The following is a 24,608-nucleotide window of genomic DNA, read 5'->3' on the forward strand; positions in this document are numbered from 1 at the left end:
TTTCTACAAAACTTTTCCAAAACACTCTTTTGATTCCAAACCGTTTTCAGGCCTGGACAACAGTTTCTGATTTCATGACAATGTGACCGAGTAACAAGGTTTAAACAGCAAAAGATGATAGAGGGTAAAAGGTAATGGTGATGGTGGTTTGCTCTAGCTGTTAACAAAGCATAGAAGCATGGAAGAAACTCAACCATTCTCCTGTTAGTATCGAGAGATTATTGAAGTTACTCTCAGTCTGAAGAAAAGCGTTTCAAGTCATCATCAATAAAGATAGCGGTTGGCCACAGCTTGCGAATACGACGTCTGCTGTTGTTAAAAATCCAATGAATTTGCAGTGTCTTATTGCATTGCACCACCTTGCCAAAATATTGTGTCATCCCTGTAGTCACATTCTGAAATCCCCACGCAATTCAGTGCCTTTGAAGGGACACAAGTGCTGAAATGAGATCGCACAACCCGCAAGAGTATCACACTAATTGAAGTTGACAAAAATACGGACTGCGCCCTTTTGAACTGCTGACATTGAACAGGGTGGATTAGGCGGCGTATATTAACAACAGGTGACGGGCTGGAGGGAACAGTGGATCGTCCGAGTCACGGAGGGTCTGGACGGTCACAGAGTGGAGTAAAGACAGACGTGAAAAAAGGAAGGAAAATGTCTTACTTCATCTTCTTCCCGCCTCAGTCGCACAAAGATGGAGAAAAGAATACTGAGACATATACGTGGGTTTTTTTTTTTTACTTATAATGTATTACAAAGTCATATATATATATACACGTAGATACATAAACTCAGTCAAAAAATTTAAAACAATTTCACTGACCTTATGGAATTAATAGTAAAAAAAAAAAAAAAAAAAAGGCAAATAAAACTGTCACAAAGCAATGTCAGTGTCTTAAAGGCTGCACCGCTCTCAGTTTTATGGCCTGAACACTGGAGCTGGGACAACTAGGGATGAAAAGGACGAAAATATAAACACACAAAATACGGGTATAATGGAAAAATAAAAACAAAGCATTGCGTCAACAGTTTATACATATCTGTTTGGAAAAGTGTGGATTTGGGAATTATCTATTATTCACTATACAGAACGCGTCTTGAATGCTTGGCAAGTGATTGTGCTTATGTAGCGTTCACACACGTAACTCAGCTCATGAAATGGCTTAATGGCTGCTTAAATTAGCATCTCTTTTCTTATATATATATATATATATATATATATATATATATATATATATATATATATATATATAACAAAAGGTTTGCACAGGCAGTATAAAATTACAATTCAAGATGTTCCAGCAGCTCAGCATGTCTTTTAAAATCAGCAGTTACTCACTCTAAATATTAGATTTATGGTACCAGCTTTGTCCAATCTGATTAAAACAGAACGCATGTGAAACATCGACTGTACATCATCTGTTAGCCACCGTGCTGTGTGTTATCACATTCAATTAACCATTAGATAAAGCCTACGTAGCCTATATTTCCTGAATATATATCATGTAAGTTAGACATTTATTACTTTTTCTTTTAATACAGTACGGCTAAAAGAATCAGGTCCATGTCTGCTTTTGAAAGAAGAAGAAAAAAAGAAATCCTACTTGGAACATCATAAATTATGACTACTATACAGCACTGCTGCAAAAATACAAATATATACACTGTATACGCTGATTCCAGAGCAGCTGGAGCCTCAAGTTTCCAGTTCCAAGACAGTAACAGTGAAGGACCACAAGTCTCCAGTAAGTCAGCCTGTCCATCAGACATCAGCCTCAGGGGGGACCCTCCAATAGCAGTTCATGTAACAGCGGTCTGTGCGTTTGTATTGGTAAATGTTAGATGATATCTTTCACTTTAAGCCAAATAAGCACGTCACTCTCATCACCATCCCCAGAATCCAGTGTCTCCTGTCAGTCAAGATATTAACTTAACGTCCCGTACAATTCTGCCTTTTCAATTCAATCTAAAAATCAAAGTGACAGTCATTTGAACTGAGAGGTGTCGGGAGCGTGTACCACTTTATGTCTGAATACTGATGTCCTGAAAAAAGACGATGTCGGTGACAAATGTTGAAGTTTTGAGGCTGTGACTGGGTCCAAACATCTGTCACAGGCTGGTCAGAGGCTGCCGATGTTGGGAAAGCTCTTGAGCTTCTCTGGGAAGTCGTCCTTATAAAGCACTGGGTCTGCACGGTGTTCCACCACCTTCAGAGGCATCGTACCAAAAACTGATGCAAACTTGTTGATGCACTCAGATCTGGGTATGAAAACACAATGGATTTAATTTAAAAACAGGCATGTGTTTATTTTTGTGGTTAGTAATGTCTGAAAATGTTACATATGGATGTGGATTTTACCTTCTTTATTTCTCCTTCGTTCTGACTTTCCCTTTCTTTCTTTTCCTTGCCTTCTTTCTTCCTTTCTTTCTTTTGTTTCCTTCTTTCTTTCTCTCTGTCTGTCTCTCCTTCTTTCTCCATCATTTTCTCTCTTACATTATTGTAAAGTGCCTGACTTCCTCAAAGAAGTTTTTAGTATCTAAAATTTATCTATGTTCAGATATCCAGCCACTGATCTTGTGTGTGTATTTTGGCACAGCTCACAGAATTTGCATGTGTGCAAAATATCTCTGACTTCGAATAAATGAGTGCGTCTAATTTTGAAGAGGTAATTGTAAAATAAATATTTTTTTTTATTGTTTTTACTAATAAAAAAGGGAACAGATTATAAAAAAATTGAATTTCACCCAAACTTTCATCACTGTGCAAAGACTGGTGTTTCCTGCTGCAACAAGACACTTTTACTTTACGCATGGTTGTCTTACAATGAGCAGAAAATGCCTCTATACGAAGTGAATAAAATATTTGAGAAAAATTGCAAGATGCCCTGCTGTTGGTGATGCACCAGAATCCAAGAACAGACTCTTAATTTACAGTAAGGATGCAACAAATGGTATTTTTGAAAACCATTTTTTGCACAGATTTTTGTATACCATATTTAAAATGTGATTTTGATGGTTAAAAGGTTAAAAATGAATTTCCAAAAATAGTAATAAAATAAAAATAAATAAATAGCTATAAAAGTATTCTACTACTGGAAAGTCTGCACAATACCAAGCCACAGTAATGAGGTAGGTATAAGACATGCATGCAAAAATGCAACAACAGAGAAACAAGAGATTTCAAGTTGAAGTTTGTATACGCACACACACAGACACAGATACACAGATACAGACACACCCACACACTATAAAAAAAAAGACAAGATTCTACTGTGCTCATTTAGTCCACCACTCCAAAACAAAGTGCCGTACCTCTCCACCATGTGTGTCTGATCCAGGGACAGTCCGTCAATGGCAGTACACTCAGGGCACTTGAACTTCTTCCTGGGGGTCACCTGAACAGAAGCAGAACAAAGTCACACCAATAACGTCAGTTCACTTTAACTTTTTGTTAAATGTGAGCAGCCCAGACAGACGCTAATAAACTGTCCAGTCTGATGAAATAACTCTGTGACATCCGACAAGAACTTCTGTAAAGCACAGTATGTGGAAAAAAATTCTCAGCTCTCATCAGCAGAGTTGGAGAGTAATGATGTATGGCCTTCCTCTGTCTAAACTCCATCACATCTACACCCCTGACACATGCCTGCACCAAACGCTCTGAACCTGTGAATATATGTGTGTGTAGAAGAAAGTGAGAGACACAGAGAGGAAGACAGAATGGGTGGGTGTTTTCTGAAGGAACCTGATGGAGATATGGTGGGAGGTGGGAGCGCGGGCGAAGGTGAAGGGAAGTGTGCGGCTTGCAATTTGATGGCAGGGTGTGCGTGAGCCCCGGTGAGCTTAGGAAAACATACTCAGAGGGGGAGTGCCATTGAGTGACACCCAGATAAGGGAGGTTAAGACTGGGCTTTAGCTCAGGCCCCTGCACCTGGGCACAGTCAGTGTGATGGAGAGGGGGAGAGGCGGTGAAGTTGAAGGGTGAGAGCTGATCAAACCCAGAGATGCTGGTCCGCTATGTCAGGCTTCAGCCTCCCCCTGCAAGCTTAAAGCACCCAGAACAGTCAGAGCTATGGACGTACCTTTATGGGGGCTTTGCCTGTGATGTTCGCCACCAGGAAGTTCATGGCAATATCTTCACAGTTCATGTGAGCGTCCACCCAGTTCTTGATGTCTCCAGGCATCTTATATGTATACAGATAGTTGAAGTACTGGAATGGAAACAAATCCACAACAACAACAACTGATTACTAGGTGTGATATAGATATAGTGCAGTCATTATGTACAATAATGCAGACACTGCTTGACACGGTGACCCAAGAGTATGCAGGAGGAAGCACTGCACTAGAATTCCCTTGAACTTAAGTGAGCATGTGAGCTTTTAAGTAGAAGTGAGATAACCTTGCTCTACCTATGACACACTGCTCGTCTATCACCATAATCTTCCCGTCTGAAATCCCACACATACAAAAAAAACAGATGTCTGCAGGAAATTCTCAAATCCTTTCTGCAAACTTCATTCTTTATTCGATTTCCACACATAATGGTCAATTTCCTTTCCAAAATTGATTCTGTGTGCATCATTACTACGCAAAAGTCCTAACATCCATGAGCAGCTCTGAGGAAAACGTGTTTGACAGAGGAAGAGGCAGAGGCAGAGCTCAAGCAGCCAAAACCACTTAATATCAGGCTTTTCCCAGGTTACCTTGTGGTAGAAGGCGGCTCCAGTTAGGACCATGGAGACCTCGTTGGTCCACTCCGACTCGTACTTCCACTTCCCCATTTCATGGTCCCAGAGGTGCAGCCGGCCAGGGTAGCCCACCAGCCTGTCTGGGAACTCCCTCCATACCTGGAGAAGGACAGGAAACGGATTGTCAAACACATTTTCAGGTGAACTGAACTGATGGTTTACACTAAAAGATGAATGATTATGAGGTTTATTTAAAAGAGAGTTTAAGAATTAAACGTTTAGTTTTAGGTTTCAAAATATCTCATAATTTTTTGTCCGAGCCAAACATCACAACTGAGATTCAAATTGAAATATTTTAAAATAGTAGTAGCTTTATGACTGGCAGGCTATCTCAGGCTTTGCACCAGCAGCCAGTCTGATCATCTGGTCATACGGACAGCTCCTCTATCCTGCCTGTAATTCCATGTAATTATCCTTAAACTGAGCACAATTTTATTAAATGGCGTCTAAATGGATTCAGGTGAGTTTGCTGGGCTAAGTGGGGCCTGGCAGGTATGTGGGCATGGAAAGCATCAGCTCCAGACCTGTCATCATTCCTCACACATCAAACACATCCAGCGAGGCAGTCAAATCCCCAACCAGTGGAGAATGAGACTGTAATCTCCCTGAATGACTTTAAATTCTGGGATCAACTTGAAATGATTCTCTGCAATACGTGCCATCAGAGGAAAGATGGGAAAGCGTGGTCAATGTTAAGGGTTTTTTTTTTTTTTTTTATTAAATAAGGGTCTTTTTCTCACCTCGTAGCCAAACTGCAGTTCATCAGATGTCAGCATGATGATGTCGTCATCGATGGCTAGCACGGCTTCTGTCTCAATCTCGTCGTAGGGGAAGAAGCGGTTACTCAGCTTGTTTTCTTTAGTTCGCACGACTTTGAGAGGAACACCGATCTTTGGCCAAAGAGACTCTGCCAGGAGGAAAACATTAAAATCATAGCAACCACAATCCTGGTTTTAATCACAGAGATACAGAGCTAAAACAATGCAGTCAATTAATAGGTTCACAGAACATTAATTGTCAATAATGCTGATAACGAAATAAAGGTTTAAAGAATTTCCAAGCAAATATAGGCAAATTTGGTGGTTCAAGCTTCTCAAATAGGGGGATTTCCTGTCTATATTTTTCTTATAACACAGCAAAATGACTTACATTTTTAGGCTGTTGGTCTGAATAATTAAGTTTATTAAATACATACAGTATGTGAGACAATAATATATTCTTAGGGTTTGAAAAAATGATAAATATGGCCACTGTCAGTGTCTGAAGATGGGTGAGGAATTATAATGTCATTTACCACTGACAGAGATATCTGAAGCTCTGTCCTGCCAGTGGAAAACAGTGCTCTGGGAGTTTAACTTCACTCACTGACTCGTATCACTACGTCAACCTCAAGCACGTGCAAAACTAACCACATGGCGATTCTTCATGAGGCAGCTCTACAAAGTGTTTTTTCAGGGCAGCATTTCAAAGATCTTGGGCAGTGTCCATGGCACGGACTATGGCACAGACAGATCACACAGAATGTGTCCCCTCATTAATGGGCTAACTGGGGCCTGGCAGCCTATGAGACGAGCTCCAGGACCTCCTAACCACGTCTGAGGTCTACTGTCAAAAGCTATTGTCAGGAAAACTGCTATGTTAAACGCCCGGAGTTTCTGCTTTCACTCTGTCCATGTTGCTGTCATCCCTTCTTTTAATTCCAGGGTTGGAAAAAGACAGTAGGAGTGAGGGAATTATGGGCTATTATCTGAATTTTAAAACTTAACCCCAACCTTCATATGGGTCAGAATGCAGTTATTGTTAATTCTGCTGCGACTTCCTAAACTATATTCAATACCCAACAAAATTCCATACTGTGGAGGATATGCTATGGCTTTAATACATGCCTACTGCATTTATTGTGAATGTGTGGCTGCTGTACAGACTGAATCATTGTGACGTTGTGCTGACAACATCAGTCACTTCCGGGCAGACAACTGCCAATTGATTTCAATTGTAGAGATACATGTGACCATCAACCTGGTTTATTTCAGCCACAATTTTAATGTTTAAAATAAATAGTTAAATGCGGTGGTTCGACTTATTGTATTTTTGTGCTGTGCTTATTTTGTGCACTGTTGTGTTTTCCAAGTATATTTGATAAAAACAAATCTACCAGCACAGAAACTAAGCATCAATTCGCCTGGTCAGCATCTTCTTAAATAAAGACAAGCGGAAGCAAAAAAATAGGAGCTTGTAAACACATCAGATCAAGGCCTGGTGCAAATGGGGAAATCTGCCTTCATATTGGACTGAGCCCCATGAGTCTGACCGGTCAATGGCCCCTTGTTAATTCTAATGGGTCACAAAGCTCCAGCCAGGCGCCGCTGATGCCTCTAATGAAAAGGCAACTCACGGCCATGAGGGAGCACTTCAAAGTCGTCTCATTACTTCATTACATTAGCCAACTCTTACAGCAGCAGGACCGATTTAATTCCTGGTCCAGAAACAGTCTTCGTCTGAGTAACGCAGTCAGTGGGGCAAGGCACGATTAACTGTTGTGTACTTAATTGCCATATTAAGGCAAATAATTACAGTGCAAGGTGCAATAAATAACAAATAATAAGAGCATAGTATGACACATCAATGATGGAATACATCTAATGATCAACAGTAATGAAAGACCCAAACAGAGACTGTATGGCTGAAAGACCAGACGTGTAAATTTTCTGTCTGGGGGTTATTGTTTTGTTGTTAAAAATATCTCTACATCAAATCAGAATCAAATGAATCTACTTTTGCTCTTGTGATTATACAGTAATGTATTAACAGTGAACCATTATAAACTATGGGAAGTTTGGAGCTCCAAAATGTGAAAATGTCGTTCAGTACAACACAGAAAAAATAAATTTGTGTAAAATCTCTGAAAATTGTTCACTGTGAATTAAGTAAAATTAAGTAAATTAAGTACGATTAAAATTTAGAGATCAAGGTCATCGTTTGACATCAGTGGCCGGATACTTGCCTGTTAAGTGCGTTTGAAGGAATACTTCACCCACAAAATGACCATCAGAGAATCAAGTCATGCCGTGTTACCTTGAATTTGTTAAGAAAACTTGTTTTTCTCGCATACGCAGAGAACGGTGAACATATTGATTTATGATTGATTAGGGAACACGTTCAACAACAGCAAGACTAGATTAAAACATCCGTTCCCAAACTCTCACACAACTCGGCGTGTGGTATAATCCAAGGCTCATTTATCCAGCCGTATGCTGAGAACGCCACAAACATGCATTTTTCAGTTCAGGTTTAAGTAGTGACATTTTAGTGAAACACGGCATGACTGATTGACATACAAATAATCATTTTCTGTGTAAAGTATTCCTTTAAAGAACAAAAATTGGCATTCAGTACAACAAAAAGTGCTGGCACACCACAGTGTCTTCTGTCATGTGTTATTTGATAATTAAAAAGTATTCAGGCAAATAACGCATTTTTACTTTGGTAACAAATACAACACTGACATTTGATTAATTAATTTTAAGTAAATTTAGTCCTTTTAAAACACTTTTGCACTTCTAAATGTAATTGTCTAATAGAGAAAGGGCTGCACGTCACAGAGCAAAGTCACATCCCGTTGCCAGCAAGGAGAAATTAATGGTGTCATGCTACAACAGCTAAGTAAAAAGCCAATAATAACAATCTAATTAAAATGAAAGATGTTGGTCATGTTCTGTATTATTATCACAATAGTGAATATGCTGTTAAGATTAAAACAACAACATAATCGAAGGGAAACATTGTTAAAATCATTTAAATCTTGTGTTTCTACTGTAAAAGAAGAAGTGGGGCAGATTTAATGCTACTGTTTATCTTAGTAGTTTTTATTATTAAAAGTTTGGATTAAATCCATTGTTTGATAAACATTGTTAGACTGAATGACATTTTAGTACGATGAAATATCTCTGACATGTATTTAAAAAAAGTGATTGCATATTTCTTGAGGACCACCTTTAAATGTAGAAAGGTAAAACTCAAGAAATCTAGATGAGCTTTTAAAGATTTAATTTTGCCTTTATGTCATAGCAAAAGCTTAGGAGAGACAAGAACGGCAGGAGGTAGAGCGGGGATGACATGCAGCAAATGGCCCGCGCTGGAATTAAACCTGGGCTGCCCCGATAAGGACTGAGCTTTAATACTATGCGCTCGACCATATGAGCTACGATTGGGCCCCTAAATCAAATTAAATCTTAAATTGAATGTTTTTTTGTTTTTTTTTTCCCCTTCACATTTTAAACCCTTGCCCATCTTTGACTTACATAGAAATATATCTTTTGGAGAGCTTGATGAACCTTATTTTTTTATGAGAATCTGTTACACTCACCCTCAGGAGGACTCTTGTTCTGGTTATTCCACACCACCAGCAGCTTAGCCAAGCTAGGCACTTTGGAGATTTCAGTGATGACCCGGAACAGACTCTCAACACGATCGTAGGTCAGCACCACTGCTGTGAACCCTGGTGCTCTTGGTGGGATGAGTGGCAAGAACAGAGGGCTGTTGACACTGGACCATTTCTACACAAGACAGGAAACCAAGAAAAACACACAAACTGTTTAGACCACAAACATCTTTTTTTTTTTTATTCTTTATCATTCATCCTTTTTTATTTCCATGAAAAAATACTGTAGAGCTTGCCTCATGGCTTCTGTGTTAACCCCGTCTGTCATGTTTTCCATGATTTAATGCACTATAATAGTGCTTCACTGGACAGTGAGGTCACCTGCAGTAATTTCCAGATTATGGGTTTTATTATGGAGCAAGAATCATCCAATAATGTCTCCCGGGGGCTAACGGAGGCAGAGCACAGGATGCCAAAAGCTTCCAGTTGGAATGCCAAGGAAACCCAACAGAAGCAGCAGTACAGAAGGACACGAAAGACTGGGATGTAGTTTGCAAAGAAGACAAGCTGGCCACCCTAATGCATCTTGTGATGCTATTATAGTGGATTTTTCTGGGACAAATAAGGTGGGACAGAGAGGAGGAAGGGGGGGAATGGGAACAGCAACTAGTGGCTGTCTACAGTCGGTGTGGAACTTGGCTTTTCTTTCATTGCTCCCCTTTAAAATGGCTTGTAAAGCCTGGGAGCCACACTGACTCCAGCTTAGATCAAGTGACACTGTTAAATGAAGGAAGCCACAGGAGAGTTTTCTTATCATACGTGTGAACTAAATACTAAACTTTAAAAGGTCACAGTCATTTGGATTACAGTGGCATCAAACCAGAGACAACTAGTGTTAGTCTGTGTGCAAACAATAACGTTTTTTTTTTTTCCCCAAAGGTTGTGAAATAAAAAGACAAACCGTACCTTACATTTACAAGCATGTGATACTCTAACGCTAGCAGATATAGAAGCATCAGGATTCACTCTTAATAAACTTCCATCAAAGGCTCCAAAAATGTTCCACCCTGGTTACAGAGACAATCAGTCTGAGAAGGGCAAAGAGAGCGTATCTAACCCAGTAAATCTGTGGGCTTCTTGAAGTACATATAAACCCTGCTTCTCTTCTGGGTCCAGGTGGCCACACAGTGATTATGTGGCTCCTTCCACAGCATCAACACAAGTCTGTCAACAGAGACACAGCCACTGCCTTTTACACAACATCAGTCACTTCTCCACCAATAAAAATTCACTTTACTGGCAAGTGGAAACTTCCTTGTGGTCATTCTCACATTGTCAAACAAGCGGAGGGGGGAAATAATTAAACTAACACGTATATGTGGCGCAGATGCACTTAAACCGTATAAAAGAGGCAGAGACCACTTAAGTCATTTGTCAAACTAAATAAATTAGATGAAAAGAAAGCCGCGACTCATCATGTCACCAACAGATCTGAAGGAGTTAATGTGTCCTTATACTTTATATCTTTCACTAAAAAAAGAAAAAAAAAAAAGAGTTTTATTTGGCTATTTGAACTGCTTGAGTGGTTCTTTGCCAAAGATTACGAGCTTTTATCCGTCCTGTTTATCTGTGTGAAACACATTTTAGACATTTTTTCATTCAACACATTTAAGTATAACTAATGTGCACAGTAGTGGTAGACTAAATCTAATCTTCCATTTTATTGCTTTATAAATGCAAACGATAAAGTTGCAACACTAGACACAGTACAATTCATTAGTATTAGGACAGTGATGTGTTTTTATTGTTATTTTCGATGTATTTCAGCCAACTGGATTTCAAAAGAAAAGACTCTGAGGGCTAACTTTTAGTTTTCAGGGTATTCAAAGTATTCGCATCCACAGAGAGTGAACAGTCTGGGGCTCCTGGGCCTTTTTTTGTTTTTACCCTTCATGGATTATGTCCAATACATTTTATGATACATGGTTAATCAATATCACAATCAGAATGTAAAGTTTAAAGTCAAAACTTCAACCTCATAGCAGTTCTTTAATTTCAAATCGAATGTACAATATAACAGAGTCATTACAAAAATGTCCAAATACTTACAGACTGCACTGTAACTTTGAAACAAGATACTGATCAATTAAGACTTTCATATGTTCAGGTGCCAATCACTGAGATGCCTTAATTTTTATAATGTATAACCCTTATAAGTATGCCCACTACCTACAACTCCAAAACAAAAAGCCGCTTGTCCCTTATTCTGAACACCCCCCCTCCAAAGGCACCAGCAATCCTGGGAAATGTGCTTTCAATTACCAGCCTAAAGACTACAGGAGGAGAGGGGGGGGGTGTCTGCCTGATTTATTTAGTGCTGTGTGCAAGTTCTTCTCACCATCCATTCACTGAATCCATCGAGAAAACACTTCATCTCCCATCTCAGGCAGGAATGGCCAAAGGTCTGTACCCTGACACAATTAACCTCCTCTGGCTCTGGACAAACCTTAAGACCTGAGTGATACTGATAGATTGGACGGGGGGCTGGACACGCTGACAAAACAATTTGACATAAGTGGGCAATGTCAAGTGTAAGTGCTGATTAACAAGCTACCTGCTCAGAGGAAAACAGTTGACTGTGGTTGAGAGTGAGCAGCTGCTTGACTGTAAATCCATTAGACATGAATGACTGTACAGATTTGGGCAGAAGTGAAATGACTAACATTAGAAAACACCCCTCGAAGCGCTGCTTCTTTACACCAACGCAACCTGATTGTGACTGCTACCTCTCTAATCTTAGCATTTAAGTGAATCTACTTAAACTGGGATACTTGTAGACATCTGACAGATGCAAAGACACCATTATGCATCCACATGCATGCTCACATGCGCACGCCTCTACCCCACAGGCTGAGGATGGAGGAGACTCTAGATCAGACTGAGCTGATTAACAACTCCTGAGAGATGGTCGCCCAGCCAAGCTGTCTGCAGCCACAAACTCCCACAACCACAGGGATGCTACACATACACACACACCATTCTTCACATCCAGCGTACTCTCTACAAACACAATGACTCAGACATGCAGGAACTTATTTTTCACCACAACGGAGGCATCCTCCTAGTGCAGAACTGCTGACACAAACTGGCTGCCTCAGAGCTAGCTGGGTGTATACCAAACTGTTAAGTGCAGCATGTGTGGCGCTTCAGAGAGACTGAAGGCATCTACTGTCACTCTGCCACAGAGGCTTCGATTTACAAGGCACAGGAGAGTGGGGAAGCTAATGTGGCATTGTGAGCGTCTGTATGGTCAGTGCTCCATCCTGGATGGGTTTCACTCAGATGTCTGCAATATAAAGACTTCTAGGAATACTAGAAGCCGAGCGGCTCAGCACAATAGAGCACGCACACACACTGTATAGATTAGCTGTATGCTGGAGGGCATATAACTAAATATCAGATACTTCTGTAAGATAACAATGGAAGGTTAGGACACAAAAATTATATAAAGACAAAGTCCCTTCCCTTCCCTTCCCTTCCTGTGGACCACCATGGGAACTTATGATGGGAAGAATATGTATGGTAGTTAATCGTGCGAGACAAATAATGTTTTGATCCCTTTTGAATTTTGCCATGAATCACACATATGATGTTTATCAACTGAAAAGATAATTTTGCAAGTCAAGAAAGAAGCAGTTTGTTGTAAAAATGTTGAAGTAGAAAACTGTAAAAATACCTAATTAAAACAACTATGCGAGTTGTGCAAGAGATGTCTTAGTTTTGAAGCTACGCTGGCTGTGTGTTTGGTGCCAGGATATACTCACGAGCAACAGTCTTGCTTGTTCTTTTACCAGGAGTCAATGAATAAAACACACACTTGCATGGAACATAGCTAAGTTACCTAGCTAGTTAGTGAGCTGGTGTTGGTGACGTATGTGGTGCGAGATGAGATGTAGTTCACTGGACAGTTTCACACAAAACTAAACAGGACAATGATAAACCTACAACTAGCTGCACCTTTCTTGACTTGCTAAATTATCTTTTAAACTGACAAAATCATATGTGTAATTCATGGCACAATTTAAACAAGAATAAAACTGATTTGTCTCTCATCGTTGACTATCATGCATATTTGTTCTGAAATAAGTTCCCATGGGAACATCAGATGGGGAGGGATTTCACCTCTCTATACAGTCCTACTCAATAGCTAACAGTTACAAAATACATGCAAAATGCACAGCAAAATAAAGGCAACACAGTTACATACCACCACAGGGGGATTGTTCCACTGCTCATACGTTTGTGCAGCATATGGGTAGATGCGGTCATTGATGATCTGGAGTGTTGTCAAGCCAATAGCCTTCATGGAGCTGAAGTAGGCCTCCCAGAACCAGCGTGCCTATGGATGAATGCAAAGGACTTCTTTAAATGTCCCCATAAAAACAAATACTTGGCAAAAACAGCAAATGCAAAACATGCTTAAATGATCAACACTGCACTACACATTAAACAAAATGTATATTAATCAAACGTGCTCTTTCAATTCAGCTGTCATAGATATTCACTGTACAGATGTAGACAATACAGAGTTGGATATTTGCACTAATTGCTGAAAAAAAAATGTAATAAAGGAAGGGCAATTCTGTCATTACAAAAACAGGTATAAGAAAACCCTGTTTTTGTTTCCAGAATTAGTAACCTTAATGGAAGCGCTACTAACAGAATAATTTATGTGGACTATAATAATTGACCTCAGCTTGAATAACATCATATTTCATGAAACTGTCGACATGTTGTTATTGCTTATAAAAACTGTTTTCTTACTTTTACTATCATTCTTTTCACACCAGTGTGAAGTCATAGCTGTAAAATCCAGACCCCCCCCCCAACTCCACCCCTGCTCTGAGACTTTAAAGACAATTTTGCAGCCCCCTCCAGCCTCTTGACCATTAACATCTCTTCTTCTGAAGCTCTCTGAAAATCTCTTTTGACGGTGTCTGTTTTGCTTTAACAGATCTCTGATGTGAAAAGCAGACTTTAATGATAACTGAACTCTTCACCCATATCTTAATGTTATCACTTTGGCTGCTGGAATACCAACTCTACTCACTCAGTTTTTTCCAGCCAACACTGCAAAGATTAAAAAGAATACCTGTATATTGCTGTTTATTTTGGATAGTTTGTCGCAGCTGTAGAGCTTTTATACCATAAATTGATCAATCTAGAGTAGTGCTACTGACCATGACATATGTGTCTCGCCTCCTTCCCTCCTGCAGGGTCCTATTCTAGTTAGAAACTTCAAGGGACAGTTCAGAGGCAAGAGAACCCTATAAGAGTTAATGAAGCTTCAAACAGCACTGTCTCCTGCCAGGAGGCACCATGTAACACTGACCTGACTCCACCCCACCAGCTCCTCAATGACCTGCAGCTCTGGAGCTGAGGATGTGAGCATTTGTGTGTGAAGCACCGAGCTACATTTCTTTCTCCTCCTAATGCAACGCACCAGTGTGTATTATTGGTTAATGTTTCCCCCAAACAAAGACGATCCGTAGTGACACGTGAACATGTGCCCGTTGCCTGAATCGCCCAAGTCTGAGTATAAGCACTGGAGATGTACAACAATACAAAAACAGCATTTATTTTTATAGAGAGGGAGAGGAGAATCCAAAAAGACTTTCTAATCTCAGGGGGGAATCCCAACGGCCCATAAATCAGCCAGTGATGAAAGTTACTTTTTCCGACTGGGGGGAGGCAGAAAGCAAACTGTGCTGGCCCAAAGGCCCATACCACCACCCTCCACCCTCTCCCAGCGCCTGCAGGAATTTTTATGAGCATGAAGAAGAGACAGCGTTGCAAGAGAGGAAGAGAAACTCTTTACTCCATCTTCCATTTGCTACATCTAGCTCATAGTCTATACTTTGTTCTACTAACTAATAAAAATGTGTAACAGCAAATATGGCAACTATGACCAACTTAATTCATGAGCTAACCAAAATTTATTTCACCAATAAAAAGAAAATTGTGTGTAATGCAAATTGTGACAATAAACCTGCTGCAAATATTAAGAAATAATGCAAACAATCCCAAGAGAGTCAGGTCCAGGATATATTCCTCTCTAAGTCAAACTTTACAGGCATCCCATGTAACGCTTGGTTAAAACTAAATTATCTTCTCATTTCCTTCAGCTTGGAAACTTCCCCAGCAGCTGCCACTCCTTTGTTGTTTGAAATCATTAAAATAAATTGTCAAAGAGACGATCAAAAACAGTTTACATTACAGTAGTCTGCATCATTTTGCTTAATTCAGAGGAAGTTGTCAAGTGCCTGACAGATGATTCGACCTATAGAGCTGAATTGGCAGGCAGTGAGCTGTGGACAGAACCAGGCAATCATTAGTGTTTTTGACATAATCAAAAACAGCGGTGAAACCACGTCCGTTTCAATCATGTGAGCTGCTCACTGGGAATATTGTTATGCTCAAGATTTATTAGCACTTAACTTTTACCTGTGATCAAAACATTTCTACACACATACGCGACTTGGTAATCCCATGTGTAAATCACTCCTTATAGGAATGGCTAAAATTAAATATAAACTTTGGGTCGTGGGGACCGTAACTGAAGACCACTGCTTTAGCAGCAGGTTTCATGTGGAGTTGCACAATCTTGGTGCTTGTTAACCTCATTGTTTCCTGGAATACAGACAGTGACGCTAGTTTGTGTTGCTCTAAACATTCTGCACACCATAGGACTGTTAATACTTTCAATTTCATACTCAACTTGTAAGTGCAGTGACTTTCTGATAAATTCTGCATTTGAAAAGGTAAAGAAAGAAAGTAAGAATCTGGTCGAGGCCCTCGGTTAATAGTTCAAGGATATAAAATCCGCAACTCTCAATTGTTAAGATTAAGGAGCTGTTATTATATTTTTGACTGACCAAGAAGCCACTGACACCTGTCATCATCCCAGCTGACTGTTCAGTTCTTTCTGACGGGGATGCACGTAAAAAGAAGACTGAACTGAAGAAAAGCAGACAGCATATACGAGAGAGAAGAGTAGACCAACGTGACATATTCTATAAATCAGCCGCAGCCAGTGTACTGCTCTGCATGATGGAGTGCTGGGAGGTAACAACAAAGTTGGGAAGACAGTTGGCTCAACAGACTGAAAGAAAAACCTGGTGGTCAGATTGAAGCTCAATACCAAGGCGGAAGAAGAGCAAAGGATGAGGAATAAGTTTCCAAATCCCTCCTCCCATCTTATATGTTCCAATTAAAAAAAAAGAATGGATTTGGCTGAGTTAATCTAATAGAGGTCTGTAGTGTATGTGTCCTATTTTGAGGGTATGACCCAAACGAGGCTCATGGAATTCAGTACACAAACATGGGCTCACATGAGCACTGTTAACATTTCACAGCTGTCTAATATGTGGCCTTTCAAAATGTGACCTAAATGGATGCAATTACATCATCTCAAATTTGTAAATTAGTTCTGCCGTCTGAACAGAGTCTAGTGACTACCGATGAAAGCTTGACAGTAGTCCGTCACAATTTGACCTTGTCTCTAATAAAACACGCTCTAGGTGGAAAATGCGATTCTAATCCAAAACAGTTTTCATCAAATTCAACGAATATCGCCTCACAATCCGCTTGCTTTCTGTGTGTGTGCTGAAAGACAATCTGATGCTCATACACAGCCCTGGCTCTGTAAATGGGAACAAACAAAGTGACTTGGATCGAGCTACATAGCACTATGTCGGCAACGCTCCCTCTTCCACGTCTTTGCTCATGAGGAACAGAGCTAGACCATGATAGTAATGAAAGGTAAATAACATCAGAGATATTACTGGAGTCTCTGAAGGAGCACTGACGGGAGGGGCGTATTTGTTTGGGTGCTGAGTTCAAATATCAGCAGTCTCACTCTCCTGAATTGCAGACTCAATCTTTAAGTCAACCAAATGCTCTGTCCCTGCAGGATTAACCGAAACTGTACTCAATGTGTAAATGTTAATCTGCTATGGAGAATATGAGAAAAATATCAACATTTGTGCAAATTAAAAACATGCTTGACCTGCCAGAGATGCTATTGATAAATAATGAATACAAATTAGAGGATAGTTTTTTTCTTTTAGACACGCTTTAAAGCATTTAAAAATATTATAATGAATATTGTGTTTAACTTGGTTTTCATGCATAAAAAGTAAACAAACAAAAAACCTGAAAATAGTGTGGAGGCATACTCTTTCTCCTTCAATTAGAAACTCTTGATCTGGCCTTACGTCCTGCCCACCATTGCTGCTTGCCCAATGTTTGCTCATCAAGATGACTAGTGTCAGCATTAGAGGAAAGATCGCAGAGATTCAACAACACATGTTTGAGTGTCAGTCAAACCCAAATTCAGATGGAGGGGTCTGATGTGCACCAAAATAGGCACCTAGAAGACATATCTGAATGGTAAGCATAGTTAGCATCCTATTTGTTTGTTGTTTTTGTTAGTAGAGAACTATCGCTCTCTGTACTGTTAAGTTGCTCTGCACTGGAGGTTTCAAGTTTCTTTGCCAGCATTAGCATATTAGACAGGGAAAGCGTTGCTGGGGAGAGTGTTGTGTGGGGAATACTTTGCTCAGCCTACTGTCCCCCAAAACCCGGCTTCGGATAAGCGGTTGAAAATGGATGGATGGAGTGATTGTGTTTTGTATAGTGATGAAATCTCACTTGCCCGGCTTACATTTGAATCTCAGATTTTAGGGAAGTGCACAGACATCGCCCCCTTCAGTAACAAACTTTGCACAGATACAAGGCAGTGTGGTCAAAGTCAGACATTTTAGGGGACATAAATAAAAGAAAAGCACATTTTGAGTTGAGGGGATGTTTATCAGCTTTGGTCAATCAGCCTTTTAGTCTCCCCACAAAATCACACAAACAATAAATTCATTTTCTTTGATGCAGCTGTTATGTTGATATCAAAAGGAAGTTCCCTGGCCTCCAACTCTTAAAGTAACTATAATTTACATTCACAAAACCTTAAAAACACAAATTTGTAAATTGTAAGTTGTTCATTATATTTTCTTTGTGGTAAAAATGCATTATGTATTCTTATTTTTACATCTGTAAGCACAAGAGTCAGACCACATGGGAACACTAACAGGCGCACTGTGAAAGGAAAGGCTGCTGAGCCCTCTGCTGGCAAAACTAATGAAATACATCAGCTCAACCACATAAAAGAAGTCAATGTCTAAGCTTTTCTACAGTGTCTGCTTTAAGAAATCAGGGTCTCACCCTGCAAAAAAAAGTTTTCTGACAAAGACTAAAATTACCCCATCTTTAACATCAGGTGATAGGTGAAGAATATCTGCAGGTAAGAGACACTGAATGGTCCCTGACACTATGTATATACTGGTTGAGCTGGACTGTAGTAATGTGCTGAATCCACTTAAATCAAATTTCTATTCAGTATTAAATTTCTGTCCCTGCCCTGCAGTGTGCTTTGGTTTCTAAAGGGTGAGAACAAAATATGAGGTATTAAAATAAAGTGCAATGCCAGCTATTTGCTTCGTCAGCATTTTAAATTGTATCTATTTTTTAGAAAACAGTGAAGAATATTTTGATCTCTATTATGTTCCCACGATCTTCAACCATTTTTACCTGTGGGTAAAAAAAAAAAAGTTTTTCAATAATCAGCAATGTGCTGACATCACACTGATGCTTTGTGTGGGTTTAGAGGGTCACCGATAACCAACGGCACAAACATTATTGTGGTGTACCATTAGTTTCACTAAATTTATAGTAAAATTAGTTCTGCAGAGACATGTATCAGACAAGTATTAACCTGCAACATATTTAACCCATCTGTAGATCATCAGACGAGGCAGAGGACGACTGCGACCAATGGATAACAATATCAGATCCACGCTACCAAGTTAGCCGTGAGGGATACACAGCAGAAAAACCACTACCCAACCCCCCATCTCACAACCAAGTTGTGTTTTTGAGCTTGTCTGGTGTAATCCAACCCCAAGCCCGTCTCTGAGCCCTGGGCCTAAAATGTCTATTTGGCCAGTATAATTAGTAAATGGACTAGAGTTGATACAAGAGAACGAGGAGCAGCTGAATTGCTGCACTTCTCTCTAAGCTGCTTTCACGTTTGTTTATTGTGGCTCAATGCAGATACCAAATGGAAAGTGAGCGTGAGCTGTCCTCAGTGCATTTCATTTAAGCTTAAATCAACATAGTTTAGTCTTGTGAAAGCTTTTTGAAATTTAGACCGAGCAAAGGAGGAAATTCAAAGTTACAAAAAGTAAAAGGTGGTGTCCAAATTTCTTCTTTTGCACGTCACATAAAATTGTTTCAGCTTTCAGAGACTTGTTTGGTTTGCTGGTTAAGGTACAGGCACATCTTACAAATGATGTGCTTTAGCCCCACTGACAGCGCCTCTGACCACCATGTCAATCTGACTTCTCAAACTGTACCTAAATGTTTGCTGACAGATGTTTTCTCTTCAGCACATTGTGACTGTTACCTGTCTCTGCATCTCTTCAACTTGTCTGTGAGGAATACTCTTTAGGATGGTGTACATCTCTGACAGCTTCTCCTCTGGAATAACCACTGATGCCCTGTGCAGAAACAGAAACATTAGTGAACCAAAAACGGCAGACTGTTAAACCATTTATTTGTTTATCAACTGTTCTGTGGTTTAGACTGACCTTTTCCAGTCAAGTACTTCAGAGAATGGCAGAATGTAGGAGTCAGCGAGGATGACGGGGACACAGCCAGCCTGCAGCACATCACTGAGGGCAGCCTGACCCAAACGGGCCCCCCGCAAAACCACACAGAATGAAGACTCCTGTGGAGACAAATTGGAAGCAAACCGATAATTGGGACACAGCGTTAGGGAAAAAAATCCATAAAGCATAATATTGATTTTTAATTTTGGTAGCCAAATCAATTGCTTTTACAGTCCACTGGATGCATTTTGCCGCAGAGAAAAAAAAAAGATCCAAATGAGGACAAACTGTAAGCTTTATCTCATTAGATTAAATGGATGTTGACAAAGTTTTCATTTGGGGTTGTAATTTGCAGTTTAAAAAAAATGTAGCATATCACAAAATATTAAAAATCGCAATAATACTGTATCGTGGGGCCTCTGGTGATTCCCAAACCTACTGGGAAATGTTCTTGAAACTCTTTGATATAAACAGTTTTTATTTTAATCGTGCTCCCCACCTGCAGGATCTGTGGGTAGTCATACACCTGACCCTTGTAGCAGCGCTTTCGTGCAGAGGCGGCACCCTGAGAGAGGTTGCTACACTTGTCCAGGAGGAGCAGTGCTTCTCCATTTTCCTCCTTCAAGCGCTCCAGTTCAGCACGGTACTCTCGGTGGATGGCCGTTTGAGAGGACAGAATAAAATAGTGCCGTGGTCTGGGGGGAATTGAGACAGGAGATATGCAACTGATTATCAAGTCAAACTTTATAGTTTTGAATGTTTAAACAAGACTAGACAGGAAGTCCATTCTCAATATTACACATTATTATGTCCCCCTGGAGCACTTTCTGTGGGGAAGTTGTTGATGGATGAATTAGGCAAAGTGACTGCAATTTGGTCATGACGTGACACTCAAATAACATGAGGAGTTAATGTGTGATATGTGCTCACCCAGGTTGTCTCTCAGGCAGCTCAACATCTGCAGAAAGTGGGCTGTAAACTGGGATGCTGACATCATAACCTTGTCTGTAGGTCCATGTAGAGAAACCACCTCCAGCCAGCAGCGCTCTGAAACAAATGGACCTGGATTGTAACAATGCTTCAGCACTCAGGGGACTTCAGCAGACATGAGCTACAGGAACATACTTTAAAATTTGCTACCTATGAGAAACTTTTGCTACCAACAATGCTGCTATGAGACACGATGGGACATCAAACAAGGTGAAGTGCCCTGGTTAATAGATCCCATGTAGCCCACGAGGTGATGAAAAGTACTGCGTTTTCTGCTCTATTCTCAAGGCAAGGTGAATATAAAGTGGAAACACACCGTCAGTGACACACACACCTGGTTCTGATAAAGCTCCATACCAAATGGACTCCAGCTGGATGAGCCAAGGAAATTCCTTACAGCTCAAGATAGAGTTCATTGTCTCAAGGCTATATTCATAAACCCAACCTCTTCCGTCCTCAACCATCACTCTAGCCTACAGGACATCTTATGACACATGAGCTCTTCACTGGTAAATACAACCAGATTTGAAACTTCTCCTCAAGGCCTCTTGAAAAAACTATCTACAAATTGCTTGTAAATATCTCTTTGTGAATGACTGCAGTTGAGGTAAACACTACCAATAGTTGCATAATCCATTGTAGCATGTAAAAGAATTTCATCTGTCCCAAAAATACTTATAATTTGTACCTACAAGTGAGAACCTGACTAAAAGATCCTGAAAACACTCATTTAGACAGCATCCTCATGTCTGATGCTGTGAATGAAATGTGTAGTTTCAGATCATTTTTAACCTTTAGATATGTGAAATGACTGTAGTAGTATATGACATGACATTTTTTAGTTAAAGGAAATTCATCCACCGAGCCTATACTTGGATCTAAATTTGAGTGTTTTTGTTCTACATGTTTCCATTATTAGATTATAATGAACCCATTCTTAAATATTAGGATGGCTTTACAGATGTATGATAGCTACCTGTCTCTGGGCACATCCAAGGCGGTATTGTAGTCTGGGGGGCCTCCCGGTAACATGTTGAAAAGTAGATGATTCATCCCTTTGTCCCATCTACCAAAAGACACACAAGATTAGCGCTGGAACGATAAGTTAATTAATGGATTATCTGAACAGAAAATTAAATGGCAGTTTTGCTTATCAATTAATGATTTAAGTTATTATTAAAGAGCAGCATTTATAAAATGTGAAAAATGACTTGCTCCTTTCTATTTCGTACAACTGTACATGTTTTTCTCAATGTACTAGAAAAGGGACATTTGGAGACATCCCTTTGGGCTCTTGTCACATTTCTATCTTATGTGAGCATTGGACATTATTTGTGACATTTAGAGAAAAATGATTCATCTATATATTATGTTGTGTTTAAACAATAATTGTTAGTACAATTTGAGCTTTAAGAATTACAACAAAACAGATATGAGTAAGACAAAAATGTTCATAATGACTAGAGAGCAACTGAAAGTGACATACAAGGTTAAAATTGAATAAAAGTAAACATTTACCTGGGTAGCAATGCCAGAGCCTGGGCAGTCTCTCTGATACGCAGGGAGTTCTGGTTCAACACATCAATAGATGGGATAAAAAGACAAGCCCTGGTGACATCATCAGTGTAAAAGTCACTGTCAGAGATGGCACTGAGCAGGTCATTGTATTCTCGCGACAGTCCGGTGCTGCTGATGGGAACCCCCAGCTCATCCACAAACTTCTGCAGAGGGTAGATGTACACCTGCAAAAGCATCCATATCAACAACATTATCAGAACATCAACTAGGAACACTGAAAAATATTGATAGGATAAACATATGTAAGATCAGTGATGTGGAGATTGTTTCAAGAGACAGCTACCTTGATTCTGTTTTTAGGATTGTAGCCACATCTGTACACGTCGAAACAGGTGTGCATGCGACAGCTGAGGTCACCCCTCTCAGGAATGGGACTGGAGACAGGCAGGCGGACCAGAGGTGCATCGTGAACACTGCGTTTATCGAGGGTCCAGTCAGCTGCGGACTCAATGGAGTGGGGCCAGAACTGAAACATCCCGGTGGCGATTAGTCCCAGCAGCACCACAGAGAAGAGGGTGATGTAGTAAATGCGGTGCTTGGTTTTCATCCGCGGGATGAGAGCAGGGCCCCGCGAGCTGTATTTCCCAGAGTTATACATGGCTGACACCTCTCTGTCTCCAACCAGCCACTGAAAACACAGGATTCTGATTAATAACAGCTTCGAGTAATGCTGTAAGTACACAGTGAATTACCGTTTACCCTTGTAACAATACAGGTTAAAAAAAGTACTCTAGAAAATGCTACATACGGTCACAGGTCCCCCAACATCTCAGTATTATTCAATGTTGAGAAAGCAGTTCACGTGTTTCCCACCAAAAGAAATCGACATTTATATGACACTTATTTCAATGTCCTTGCTGTCAATGACGCAACTTGTCAATTGTAACAACTAACGTTACATATCCGTCAATGCTAATGACACCAAGCCAAAATATTCAAGATAACGCGAGGGGAATATCGTACAAATTATCGAGCTATCTTAACTGAGAATTTCCAAGAGAAACTACAAAAAGAACAATGACAGTAACTTATATGAACAAACGTTACGAGCCTAAATCAGCTAACCGCAGCTAGCGTAGTAACGTTAGTTAGCTAGCTAACCCAGCTGTGTAAACATTCGAGCTAAGTCAGCTCACTAACGTCAACTGACGTCATTAAACGTTGTAAAACGATCGAAAAAGAGGACAATTTTCAAATGTAATAGATAAATGGTTGACCTACCGAGACGTTTAACCGAGCTGGGTGTACCAGTTTGGTCTTAATTCATGGCAACTGTTATAAAACAGGCTACACCCGTGCATACAATGCTACAGCTAACCTAGCATCAGGCTACCGTTACGGAAAAGCTGCCAGTGGTTTTAGGAAGTCATTCTTCTTCGCTTGTAGCTAAGAAGGTAGATACGTGTTCTTCTTCTTCTGGATTTCCGGCAGACTAGACGCAGCAAAGGCGTGTTGCTGCCCTCCGCAGGATTATTTGTAGAAGTCTATTTGATGACTGAGCCTTATGGAGAGAATAATCTGTTTGAGTATTGATTTTAACGACTGATCCGTGACTCCAGCTTCTGCCAGCTCTGCTTGCACGAGGACTCTCAATTCAGTTTCAATTCAATAAGCTTTATTGGCATGATATTTCATATGTGGTGCCAAAGCACAGTTACAATTGAAGACAATGAATTCAGAAAGAATTAAAAACAATGTATTAATACAAAGCATAGACAGCATTTTTTAAAAATCTCATTAAGTGAAGGAGTGAATAAAACAGCAAAGCATGATCCGTGAGGAGATGAACTATATGTTGTTGTGCTGGTTGTCTCTCAGGCTGCCCATTCTTAAACTTAATGTGTATTTAATAGTCGACTGTATCGCGTTTCTTTCCCTCCTCCCATTCTTGCCACCTCTTTGCTATCCCTTGCTATTTCAAACTCTTACACTCGGCTCTTCCATACAGCACTTCTACATCTAATTTCTTCATGTTGATAGCTATATTTGCTGCCTTGTCAGCTTCTTCATTTCCCTGCACTCCAACGTGCACTGGAACCCAGACTAACCCATAAGTGTTACCCAGCTTAGTAACTCAATTTAACACAATCAGCATTTCAACCAATAGATCTGGTCTGCCCCCACTTTTCCCACTCTTCAGTGCCATTAGTGCAGCTGCGGAATCTGAGCATATAATTATATTT

General features: G+C 40.1%; 1 protein-coding gene across 1 annotated transcript; it reads right to left on the reverse strand.

Annotated features, from left to right (window-relative positions):
* Window positions 1–1,227: 1,227 nt before the first annotated feature.
* On the reverse strand, window positions 1,228–23,822 carry ext2 (exostosin glycosyltransferase 2). Its single transcript, XM_049565036.1, has 15 exons — window positions 23,647–23,822; window positions 22,709–23,053; window positions 22,366–22,589; window positions 21,824–21,913; window positions 20,788–20,904; window positions 20,357–20,552; window positions 19,837–19,976; window positions 19,653–19,746; window positions 13,404–13,535; window positions 9,122–9,311; window positions 5,496–5,662; window positions 4,711–4,854; window positions 4,087–4,215; window positions 3,317–3,399; window positions 1,228–2,263 (listed from the first exon to the last, which is right to left on the reverse strand). Exons 2-15 carry the CDS (start codon window positions 23,021–23,023, stop codon window positions 2,125–2,127), a joined length of 2,160 nt encoding a protein of 719 aa, XP_049420993.1. The 5' UTR covers window positions 23,024–23,053; window positions 23,647–23,822; the 3' UTR covers window positions 1,228–2,124.
* Between the last annotated feature and the right edge of the window lie 786 nt (window positions 23,823–24,608).

Source organism: Epinephelus fuscoguttatus, linkage group LG2 (genome assembly GCF_011397635.1).
Source record: "Epinephelus fuscoguttatus linkage group LG2, E.fuscoguttatus.final_Chr_v1".
NCBI lineage: Eukaryota > Metazoa > Chordata > Actinopteri > Perciformes > Serranidae > Epinephelus > Epinephelus fuscoguttatus.